Source organism: Lygodium microphyllum, chromosome 7 (assembly GCF_053477565.2).
Source record: "Lygodium microphyllum isolate KBCC chromosome 7, Lygodium_microphyllum_v1.1.10, whole genome shotgun sequence".
In the NCBI taxonomy this organism is placed as follows: Eukaryota; Viridiplantae; Streptophyta; class Polypodiopsida; order Schizaeales; family Lygodiaceae; genus Lygodium; species Lygodium microphyllum.
The window spans coordinates 7900582-7912736 of NC_141141.1; the positions used below are offsets into that span (position 1 = coordinate 7900582).

Below are 12155 nucleotides of genomic sequence, written 5' to 3' on the forward strand. Positions count from 1 at the left end.
TCGATTGTATGATCCCGTTAAGCGGAGTGTGTACACTAGTCGAGATGTGCGGTTTGTGGAGGTTCCGGCCATATCAACGGGTGAGGAGCATCCCGTTCTTGGAGATCCAAGGGAGAGTTGGGCTCCCGCTACAGTTCCTTTGGAGCCCGTGTCTTTTGATTATGATTCTGTTTCTGACACAGAGTCTACTGTTCCACCGGTCACCCCTGAGGAGTTTCCATCGGTGGATATTCCAAAGTCTTCAGCTGATGGAGAGAGATGAGGGGAGGTTCGGCCTCCTCCTCGATGGGCCCGTGACACACTCCGTGATTCAAGGATCGAGGGGGTTCCTTAGGAGTGGGGACCGCAGGATGGTCCGCGGCGGTCACGGAGGCACCAAGCACATTCTACGGAGCTTGTTTGCTCTAACTATTGTTTGATGACCCGTGTTATGCAGGATCGAGAGCCCACCTCCGTTAAGGAGGCTTTACAGTCCGCACCATGGAAGAAAGCTATGGAAGCCGAGTTGGAGGCTATTGAGAGAAATGGCACTTGGTCACTCGTGCCACGCTCCCCGAATAAGAAGGTGATTGGCGTCAAATGGGTCTTCAAGACCAAATACCTTAGCGATGGTTCTTTGGACAAGCACAAGGCTCGCCTTGTTGCTAAAGGTTTTGCACAGCGCCCAGGGATTGATTGTCATGATACTTTTGCCCCTACTGCTCGTATGGCAACTATTCGAGTTGTTCTTGCCTTGGCTGGCCATAGGAGATGGCCTGTTTACCAGTTGGATGTGAAGTCGGCCTTCCTCAATGGTGATTTGAAGGAGGAGATCTATGTTGAGCAGCCTCCTGGCTTTGGATCTTCAGATGGGAAAGTCTACAGGTTGAAGGCCTTGTATGGCCTCAAGCAGGCTCCGCGTGCATAGAACGAGAAGATTGATTCGTTCCTTCAGTCACAGTTGGGATATTGGCGTTCTAAGGCCGATCCGCAGCTTTATGTTCACACTTCCGAGGATGGTTGTGTACTTTTTGTGTTGTATATTGATGATTTGATTGTCACAGGTGATCATGCACAGCAGGTCCAAGAGACGAAGTCAGCTTTACATCGGACGTTCGAGATGACGGACTTGGGTTTACTCCATTTCTTTTTGGGCCATGAGATTTATCAGTCTCAGAGGGGGATCTTCATCTCTCAGCAGAGATATGTACAGGAGCTCTTGGTTTCTTTTACGATGGAGGATTGTCGGACCCTTTCTACTCCTATGGATCCGAACTGGAAGGCCACTTCCCATTCAGCTTCTCCCATGGCGGATGCTTCCCGCTATCGTCAGTTGATTGGATCATTGATTTGGCTCCTCAACACTCGTGTTGATCTTTGTTTTGCTATTGGGCTCTTGGCAGGGTTTATGAGTGACCCTCAGACGGTGCATTGGTAGGCTGCTCAGAGGATACTTCGGTATTTGAGGGGGACGTCTGATTTAGGGATTCATTATCCCGCAGGGACAGATGGTTCATATCTTGTTCTTGCAGGTTGGAGCGACTCGGATTGGGCCGGTGATGTGGACCACATGTGGTCTACTACAGGTTATTGTTTTACCTTGGGTGCAGGTGTTATCTCATGGAGTAGCAAGAAGCAGCCCACGGTAGCCCTTTCGTCTACCGAGGCAGAGTATCGGGCCGCGTCTTCCACCACATGTGAGGCTGTGTGGCTTCGGAGATTGTTGGAGGAGCTTGGCTGCCCCCAAACTCGTCCTACTTTGCTGCAATGTGACAATGAGAGTTGCATTGCCTTGGCACGGAATCCTGTTTTTCATGCTCGAACGAAGCACATCAAGATCCAGTACCACTTCATCAGAGAGAAGCTTCTGGATGAGACCATCACTGCGGAGTACTGCAAGACGGAGGACAATCTTGCAGATTTGTTTACGAAGGCACTTTCCCAAGCTCTACTTCGGAGACATTCCAGATCCCTCAGGCTTCTGCCCCGCCTAGGCTCTGAGAGGGGGTGTTAGAGATCATAGCCTGTCCGGACTGCACAGTCCAATCAGACTGTACAGTCGGACTGCCACGTGGTAGTCCAACTGACTGCAGTCTAGTCGGTGCATTCAATGCAGCCGACCTGCCTGATTTTTCGCCCAGATTCTGGCTATTTATAGCCGAGTTCTTCAGCAGTCTCCCGCACTTCTCTGCTCGCAGATTACAGACTGGTGGCACGCGCAGATTCCGTCTCTGTTCGCAGATTTTAGACAGGAGACAGTGCAGACTGCAGCGGACTTCGAGGTGAACAGCAGGTTGCATCGTCGAGGTGGAGACACGCAGTCCAGCGCACTGCGCCCGTGTACATATCTGCATATCTTTGTATACAATACACTTTATACAACAGATCTTCATCTTCCACTGTCTCTTTCTCTCTCTTCTCTCTCTGCGTTCTCTCTCTCTCAGTCCTATGCTTTCGCACCGCTGCACTCTGACACCTTCATACAAAGGTCCATCAATTTTTTCAACCAATAAAAACCTTGCTGGTTGCACATTTCTGAGCATATAACTCCTTAAGTCTTTGCCAAATGTCATAGGCAAACTTTAGTTTCTCGATGTTGAAAAGCAAAGGGTCGGACACTGAAAGCTCTATGGTAGAGTATGCAAGCTCATCTAACTCTTCCCACTCTTCTAGATCCATGGTTGTTGACTCTACCCCTTTTGTCTTTATAGGCTTCACCTGTTTCTTCTACACAAAGACATTATAGCATTGCTTCTCCAATATAGCAAAGTTGTGTGCACCCTCAAGCTTCTTAATGTGCAAAAGATTGCTGCTATCACTACTGCCAGCCATGATTTACAGCTCAAAAGTGAGTCAAAGGCCAACAAATGTGAGCCCAACTGTCACACAAATGACCAAGGTACGAAGCAAGTACCAACTAGCAATGAAAATTCAAGTAATTGCAGAAATTTCAGATCTGCAAATTAATTTTCAAAGGTATTAAATGTGTGCTACAGCACACCACAAGCAATTGCAGCCGTATCATGGGCTAATATGTCAATTGCATGAGAAATCCCCAAATTTTAGCTGCAATTTCTGCTCCAAATGCATCCACGGGCACCAATTTGACTTTCAAGATCAAAAGCCCCAAAATTTCTCTTCTCAAACTGCTCAAATGACATCACACATAACTTTCAAATGGATTGCACAAGCCAATTTCACCAAGATTTCACAAATTTTGCAAAAGTCCCAAATTTGTCCGGGGTCCTATGTGCTCAATTTGCATAAAAACTGCATTGCAAGTACATGCCAAGACCAAATTTGACCCAAACTTTGCAAATCTTGCAAAAGCCCCAAATTGTATGAGGTCCAATGTGTCAAAATTCCAAGAATTATACCTGTCCCATTGCAATTTCTGCACGTATGTGAAAAGCCCCAATTTCTAAGACCCGAGAGTGTGCAAGAATCCACAAATTTTACTTTGCAGAGTAAAATCTTCACATATACGCCAAAATCCCCAAATTCCGAGAGTAGATGCATACCCAATCTCTAGGATTTGTAGAATTGTGCTTGTACACATGTGACAACCCACAGATTTTTAACAAAGGATAGACCTTTGAAAAAAAAATGATTACTTTTTTAAAAAAATGTTGATGGGCGATAGCTAATTGCCCACCGAACTTGCACCCGCGCTGACTTGCTGAGATGTCGCCTAGCAGCCCGCACGCGTGTCAACTACCTTCACCTACATCTTGCATGTCGCCCCTGCCTGCTTGGCATGACCTAACACTTGCGCCTACCTGTTGCCTAGCTGCCTGACAACTACTACTGATTGGACAATCCTGTGACTTGACTCGGACTGATTGCTTGCAATGTCTCAAGATGGCCTTGAGTTCTAATACTAGTTTGTGGAGGCCTACGCGCAGTGAAGGTTCGATGTTCAGCAATGGCAATGCCAATGGTGGCGAGAGAGAGAGAGAGAGAGAGAGAGAGAGAGAGAGAGAGCAACAGCAGTAGAGAGTGAGATGCACAATGCGTGGGTACCAAGAGTTGTACCACTCTTAGGTTTTTTGGTAGTTATATGTAAAGGACTAAAGTACAAGTGCTAAGGGTGTGTTCACACCCAAGAACGTATAAAGGCACGATAGCCCTTTATTCCCAACAATGTGGCATTTGGGGGCTGGTTGCAGCAGGGAAAAGGCAGCCTGAGCACTGTACAAGCTATTCGCTAGCCAAACTCACAATGTCAACAAAGCAGCAAAACACAAAAATTGCATACTTGAACACAAAGAATAATAAACAGCAACACAAAGCACCAAAACCGGTAAAATTGGTCATCAGAAATGAACAAGAAGAAAGAATCACAACTGTGGAACACTGAGAAGAATGAATAGTGAAAGAGAGAACACAAGAACTCAAACAATGATTGAACAAGCAATGGAATCCATAACACACGAGATCTATAGTACAAACCAACAGTGAATGGCATGTGTGCTGACCAACATTGCCTCCAGACTCCCTCTCGCAAGTGGATGTGATCCAATGTAACAAGAATTGAGGAGTGGAGTATACATAGATGCTAGGGCAAGACGCAATACAAATGAGCTAGCCCTAAATGGGCCATCCACCTAATCTTCTCATCAACAAACCGTGGCTCCATTCACAAGCAATATTGTTAGAAGATTGTAAATTTAACTTATTTCATCGAGATGTGCACATGTAAATAAGTGGAAATATGAGTCACAATGACAAGCAAACCCTAGCTTGTGCAATGGGGGTTGTGGTAGAGGTTGTGTTAGATAGGTGTCAATGGGTGCTTGATATCAAATCTTGGCCAAAGTTAAATATGTTAGGTATGGAGCTCAAGAAGATTGACCAACAAGCTATGGTGAATGGAACTCCATGGAGGTGAGAGAAGAGAGAGAGTGAGTGAAAGAGAGAGAGAGAGAGAACTCTTGCATGTACACAAAATGAAAGAAAATTTTGATAATAATAAGTGAGATAAAAGTACAACGGATAGGGCTTGAATATATGTGCTAAGGTGTGTACCTAACCTTTTGATCCTTAATTAATGTTAAGTGGTGTAAGAGATGTTCACACCTAAACACACATTTTTACATACAATAAATGTGTTCACACACGGGGATAAATAAAACTAACAAACTCCCCAGTCGATTATGGGTGATTGAATCCACGACACAAAACATACAAAATGGAAATGCGAAGGTCTTCCCTCAATAGAGGCAGTGTCTAATCTTGTACAATGCTTCTAGAAAGGAGATACACAAATGTGAGAGTTCATAGGTGCAACATGAGGATAGTCATGACATGGTCTACCAACACGTTCAAGGACCCAAACTAAGACGGTTCAGAGGTACATGTGCATGGCTCAAAGGCTAATCAAAAGCTAATATGGCTAGAAGGCACTAGGCACATGACCAAAGGCCAAATACATGGATATAGCTTTCAGGCCCAACTCAAAGGTCATGCATAAAGTGGTTACAATCCCTTGCCCCCCGCCCCGCCCTACCCCCAAAATACAATGCCTTTGTGAGTCAAAATGGAAGGAAATAAAAAGAAACACACGTCATTTTGGATTTAAAATTTGGGCAAAGGACCCCACACAATTATTTGGTAAGTGACAAAAAGGTCTTACCGCATGCATGTGCATGGCCAATATATAATTCCAATCATTTAATTTTTGAACTGATTTTTTTATATTTCTACTTTTTTTTTACATTTACTTTTTTAATGGGATTACTCGAGGTCAATGTTGAGGACATCACAATTAGTGTTGAACCCTTGATAGGCAATTTTTCGCAAGAGTCAAAGGCATTGACGTGTGGTCAAAGGCATTGACTTGATGAAGATAAGTGCTAGTGTGAAAAGCCCAAGTTTTATTGGGAAAATGGCGAGAAATTTTGATTAAAAATCAAGATTCTCCAACTTCAAGGGAACGGCCTTTAAATTATGAGAGAGTTTTAAATTTCGTTTAAATAACTTTTAACTAGAACCTTGTGATTACAAAAGTCAGAGGCTGAAGCAACAAGCTGAGTATGATCCGGAGCTGATCACGACACAGAACAGTTTGAAGCAATGGGCTGAGAATGACGTGGACTACAGGTGACAGACACTCAAATTCTGGCACACGGCAGCGTGACAAAGGCTGCCACGGTAGCTGTGTCGTTTCTCAGGTGACAGCTTCGACATGCATTGGGCAACAATGCTTCTCTAGGTCACAGACAAGTCTACAACGCACAGGGAACATGGCATAGGAGCTTGGCATATCACTCGCAGGATGCATGACAGGTGCAGCACCTGCTCCTCCTCTTCTTCATTTTCTTCTTCTTGTTGTTCTTCAGCTAGGTAGAGACTTCTTGCCTTCTAGCTTTGGCTTCACCCTGTGAATGGAGCAAAGGCTTCACTTGTTGCAGCTCATTTACCACTACATCAACAACAACTTTTTCTGTAGTAACAGTTTTGGGTTGTGGGCAGACATCCTTCTTCTAATCCTCTTCTTCAATTAGCAGATCATTGAGTTGCTCCTTTACCTTGTTGCACAGGGATAGATCAGATCTTCTGCCTTGATAACACTGTTGGGTATGGAGCTCACGAAGATTGTCAAGGCTATGGCGGATGAAACTCCATGAGAGAGAGAGAACTCTTGCGTGTACACAAAATAAAAGGAAAGATTTCTCAATCTCCTGTTTGGAAAAAATAAAGTCATAATTGCAAAATCTAGAAAGAGGGCTAGTAATTCTCATTGTCTACCAGAACAATGCATCTTACAAAGCATGTAGCTTTATGATGTTAATACTGGGCAAATAGTTGGGGGCATGGAAACTATTCTTCTACTCCCAAATATAAGAGATAAATTGTTATCTGTAAGCATGGATTAGGGTATAAAGACATTTACATTAGACCCATTTCAAAGACAAGAATATACATATAATGCAAGTGCTTGCATGCAAGGTAAGCCTTTGGCCCTTCAATAGCATGATCGCAAAATCACGACAATTGCATATGGGGTTCTTGGCAATGTTAATATTGTAGCATATCTCCAATACACGACAATTGGAAAACTTCAAGGAAGCAACAATCAAGGCATTGATTGCTAATCCACAAGAAGTGAATCAATCATAGATTCATATTCAAGTCATTCTTGTTCAAAGTGCATCGTTCTAATCTTCAAGTACGCTCACGTTATATGTTAAAGAAACACCCTCAATAAGCATTTAAAATTTTGAAAAAGTAAAAAAACTTCAATAAGTGCAGATTTCCTGTGACTACAATAAGCATTTCCCATAGAAAAGGAAGTGATCTTCATTAAGCAGTTGAAGCATCCTTTTTTGCAGGTACAATCAGCAAAAACAAAATCCCAAATAAAAATATGTATGTAATCTACCTGCAACACTTGTCACAAAAGAACTTGTCTTCAGCATTCAATGTTTCTGTGGAGCTAAAATTGCGGAGACAGCTTGTGATAGAGCTATTCTGCTCAATATCCAAACTCAGATCCAGAAATGTCTCGTCCCTTGCAGTTATCGTCTCACAGCACAAACACCGTGTTTCATTTGTCAAAGTACCCTATAGAAGCCCTGTTCATCAGTTTTCTAACCAATTTAAGGAATATAAAACGGCAAAATGCAATAAAGTAATAATATTTACCTGAAAAAGCTTGTGCACCCAAGTTATGACAGGATGCGGTTGCCCACCATTCGCTGACCCATTTACTGTCCCATTGATCCCCTTTTCTGCATGCGCTGTGTTTCCTCCAGATGTAACGTTTGCTTTTGCCTCCTTCTCTAATATGTCCACAAGCTCATTAAGCAAATAATTGAGAAACTCGTGAGCATCCTGGAAAAGAAGCCTACATTGTTAAAAGAAACTAAGTGTTCCATATTCATCTTATACCACTAAATGCCAATGAAACACAGATATCCATGATGCTGACTCACTTGATGCATGTAGCTCCGAAACAATTCATTTTGCTTTCTTACACGTTGTACAAAACGCTTGGGAGCAATTACTCCAGTCTTCTTCTTCTGGCAATTTATCTGCAGGTGTCTAGATAAATTACATACTTGAACAAATCACCTGATAGATTTAGCAGGGAAGGAAAAACCAACAAACAAAACCTCATGCAACTTACATTGTGCAAAACACTTGACAGAAAGTAGCAGAACAGAAGCATAAGTTGCCTATTGGTCCACTAACAATAATTTAGAGGAGCTACTAAGAGTGAGACTTTTACAATTAAACAATCTACAAGAATCTGCACAGGATCAACTTTTCAAAGGATAAGCCATGGGCCATGCTGCACAAGACAAATAGCTTGCTACACAATGAACTCTTCCAGGGGTAAACCATGACCATGCTGCACAAGACAAATAGCTTTGCTACATAATCACAATTTTAAAAGGTTACTCTTAAAAGTTTATCTAAAGAAGTGTTTCTTATACTCTCACCCAATTACTTTGCTCACTTGTGCATTACATAGCAAGTAGGACAACTTTGAGCAGAGAAATATGCTATAATAAGATTTGGCTCAACAGCCAACAGAGAGCAAGATGGACTTCGAAGACAAGCTCTCCTGGGCAAGAACAGCAAACAACTCTCTTGTAGACACTGTAGTATAATTCTACAGCAGTAAACCAAAATTGTAGTGTACTTTCAAAGAATCAGAAAGAATGCCCACTAAACTAGTTTACCAAGCTAATAGGAGACAGACAAATACAAGTACGTGCCATGTCTTGAAGCAACTCTAACACAGACACTTGGGAGAAAACAGCACATCCAATCAAAACGTCTGGTTTCCCTATGCTCAAAAGTGAACTGTAGGAAAGGTACCTGCATAAAGAGATCTGACAAGCAGGTTAACAGGTTTTCATCACTCTCTCCAGTTGCTTTGGTGTGACTGCCATAATCCAGAACTTGATCTCGAAAAGGCACACAGAAGTATAGGGCCTGTAAAGAGTCATCATTAACTCAGTATGGCATACATACGAGAAATTTCGATTCTCCTGACCTGTTACTTGATTTGTGCTGAAACAGTTTTTGGTGTTAACATTGAAAACGAAGGCTGATGCAAGAATCAGGTGTTTGTGTACCAGTAATACTCATGGATAGTACTTGTTCTTAAGAATGAGATAAGAGAGACTTTTAGTTTGACGATGCAATAGAATGAATTGCTGTGCACAGCCATTCCTTTACCGATGGTATGCCACAAAATGAATCGCTGTGTACAGCCATTCCTTTACCAACAATATGCCACAAAGTAAATGTAGTACAGTGGAATTTAGAACTACTAGCCCCCTAAAATTAAATAGCTGCTGTGAGTAATTTCCAAGTCACTTCTGGGGCCTTAAACAAACATCATATGTTGAATCTTGAGTCAACTTTTGATTTGATTATCATGTACCAACATTTTCCAAAACACTCACCAATTGGGACACTAAATATATAACTGCATTAAAACCAAAATAGACGGTAAAAACATCCAAAGCATGACAAGTCGTCAGAATTTGCACTCTATGTTGGAAGATTAATATTTGACTTATGCATATCATACAACTAGAAACAGGAGGTAAACATCCAAAGCATAATGATCATCAGAATGATGTTTTAACTGTGCCCATGATATAACTTGCAATGTAGACCGGCTTATACCATAACCAGCTTGCATGCACACCACATATCTATATACTGCAAGGGAAAGGGCAATTGTATCAATGCAATAACAAGTTGAAACGAAAAAGGCCACAGATGGGAGCTCACAGCTGCATTTGTGTTTTGTTTTCCTACTCTAACCTGCTGTCATTGTGTTTTGCTGCACTTGACTGACTTTTTGGCTGTGATTGCTGATATCTGCTGCCCCTAAGTGTCTAATAACCTGCATTTTGCACATTTTCACACACTATAATCTGCATATGTTCTTAACAGAGGTGTTCCATGCTTGATTCAGTGCTTTGACACTCTGCATTTTGCACATTTTCACACTCTATAATCTGCATTTGTGCTTAACAGAGGGTGTTCCATACTTGATTCAGTCCTTTCACACTAGACTATGTTCATTATCGCGATCCTAGACTCAGCCATACATGTGTCTTTTATTGGCGTGTTTATTTTGTTACTGTGTTACTTGAACTGTGCTTTGTGAATTGTAGAACTTTGTGTTAATGTTTTGTTCCGGCTCTTTGATGACTCAGTTGACCCAAGTATCTCTCTCCCTGCATTCCTAATTTCTTTCTTTTATCCTGTCTGATGGCACCTCTTTGTATTAACAAAGAGGATAAGCTCCAAGGTCCTAAAGCATCTCCAAAGGAGCCCTACCAGCAAATTACCTCTTGCACGATATCTCCAAAGGTGTGGGCCAAGCTCCTGCTCATGCGTGAGGCTCCATCTACCATGCAGGCTATTGCTCTCTATGGTCAGCTCCAGACCATCTGATTTGAGGCAGGAGATTAGACCATTCAATTTGAGGTGGGAGATCCATCCAAAGGTGAGCCAAGCTGTTACTCTCTATGGTCAGCTCTACGCCATTCGATTCAAGGCAAGAGATTAAATGCAATATTTCCTTCTCCGAGTGACAACTATACAAAATCATATTCTACACATGCACGCTGCTCTTTCAAAAGCACACTAGGCAGGGACTGTCCTCTACAAGCTCCCTCCCAAGTATGATGGTGTGGTGTATTGCATCAATGCTCAGCTCCATGTGCATATGCACGCACATAAGGGATGATGAACAGCTGTTATATCCTTGGACATCCAGACATGCACTAGTAGCATTGGTCACAGTGGTCATGAAGTGACTTGGTGAGAATGCACTAAGGGAACTTCAAGGTTAGGGAAGCGGAATCCTATAAGTAGGACTCAATGCCCTATTGTGCACATTCATTGTGTGATCACCACTCGTGGACTCTAGGCCCATTGGCCAATGCATCCATACACCAAGAGGGTGTCAAAAGATGACGTACCAGCGAGAGGCAGTAGGGTTTGCGGGGAGGAACACGGAGTGAACTCGATAAACATGGGAAGAGAAGAGAAGAGAAGAGAGAAGAAACTCTAATGAATGGAATGATGAAGATCTGAATCATGGAGTGAATGTGATACAAGGGAACAAGGGTGCCGTAGCACAAGGAAGATAATGAAGACAACCACGAACCACGGACCACAATGTCCTCCTGAAGGGGTGTGAGGGTAGTGGAGAGACTGGAGAGTAGAGGTGACGGACTGAATGAATCAGCCATGAGGAATGAATGAGAGAGTGGCCTATAAATAGGGACAGTCAGTCTAGGATGGCGCCCCTTTTTGGGGCTGCAAACCCTAAACGCAAAATGCAAAAACGCAAACTGCGGGTGAAGGGTGAAGGGTTTCTCAACACCCCCTCCCAAGCCCAAAAAAGGGAACAAGAGAAGAGTGGGATGCAATGCTACATGCTAAAGAATGCTCATGCAGCAAGTGCCACTTGGACAGTGTTCCTCGCGGGAAAATTGTTCACTTGCCCAAGCGCCCTAGTACAAAAATGATGAAAACATGCAATGCAAAGGAGGAATGTCAAACTTCGTGTGGTGCCGAGAAGAAGGATATGCCCGTACTTGATCTCAGGAGTTGGCTCTATACTGACCAAGTAACCAAGGTAAAAAGAAGAGGAGGAAGAAGATGTAGAGGATCCCTAAGATCCAAGATTTCCACCTGAAAGGTAACCTGCAATAAAGAATAGTAGACAAAGTGAACTAAAAAACCCGAAACTCAACCTCAAGAGAGAAGCCACTAGCTCCGTGCATCCATGCAAAGAGGAATACGAAGGCCTCATCACCAAGTCGCGGCTAAACCTCCAAGGCCTCAATCTAGGTAGATCCTCGAGATCCTCGGTATCAATAGGTGAGATGACCGCTGGAAGGAAGCCACCCCATCCAAGGGTAGAAGAAGAAGGTAAAAGGCCTCAATCTCTACCATAGTTGTTTTCAGACGCGTCTGAAATGAATTTCAGACGTCTGTAAACATCTGAAAAACAGACGTCTGAAAACCCCATATCAGACTTGACGTTTTTTTTAATTAAAAAATGTTGACGACTTTACACAAAAGCATACAGAATGTGGTCGCCTTTATCTGCCAACTCTTTCCCTGGATCCAGGCAGGCTTCAGCCTGTGAGCACTGAGCAGTGCAGACTGCAGTGAGTCTTCAGAGTCCA

At 43.0% G+C, this 12155-nt stretch overlaps 1 protein-coding gene across 1 annotated transcript in view; it reads right to left on the minus strand.

Annotated features, from left to right (window-relative positions):
* Positions 1 to 12155, minus strand: part of LOC148033156 (ubiquitin carboxyl-terminal hydrolase 3-like) — a 56964-nt gene that overhangs the window by 20754 nt on the left and 24055 nt on the right. The window contains exons 2-5 of the mRNA XM_087681027.1: positions 8809 to 8925; positions 7917 to 8015; positions 7627 to 7815; positions 7364 to 7545 (exon numbers count right to left, since the gene is read on the minus strand). Coding sequence (XP_087537153.1) covers positions 7364 to 7545; positions 7627 to 7815; positions 7917 to 8015; positions 8809 to 8925 — 587 coding nt within the window. The remainder of the gene's footprint in view (positions 1 to 7363; positions 7546 to 7626; positions 7816 to 7916; positions 8016 to 8808; positions 8926 to 12155) is intronic.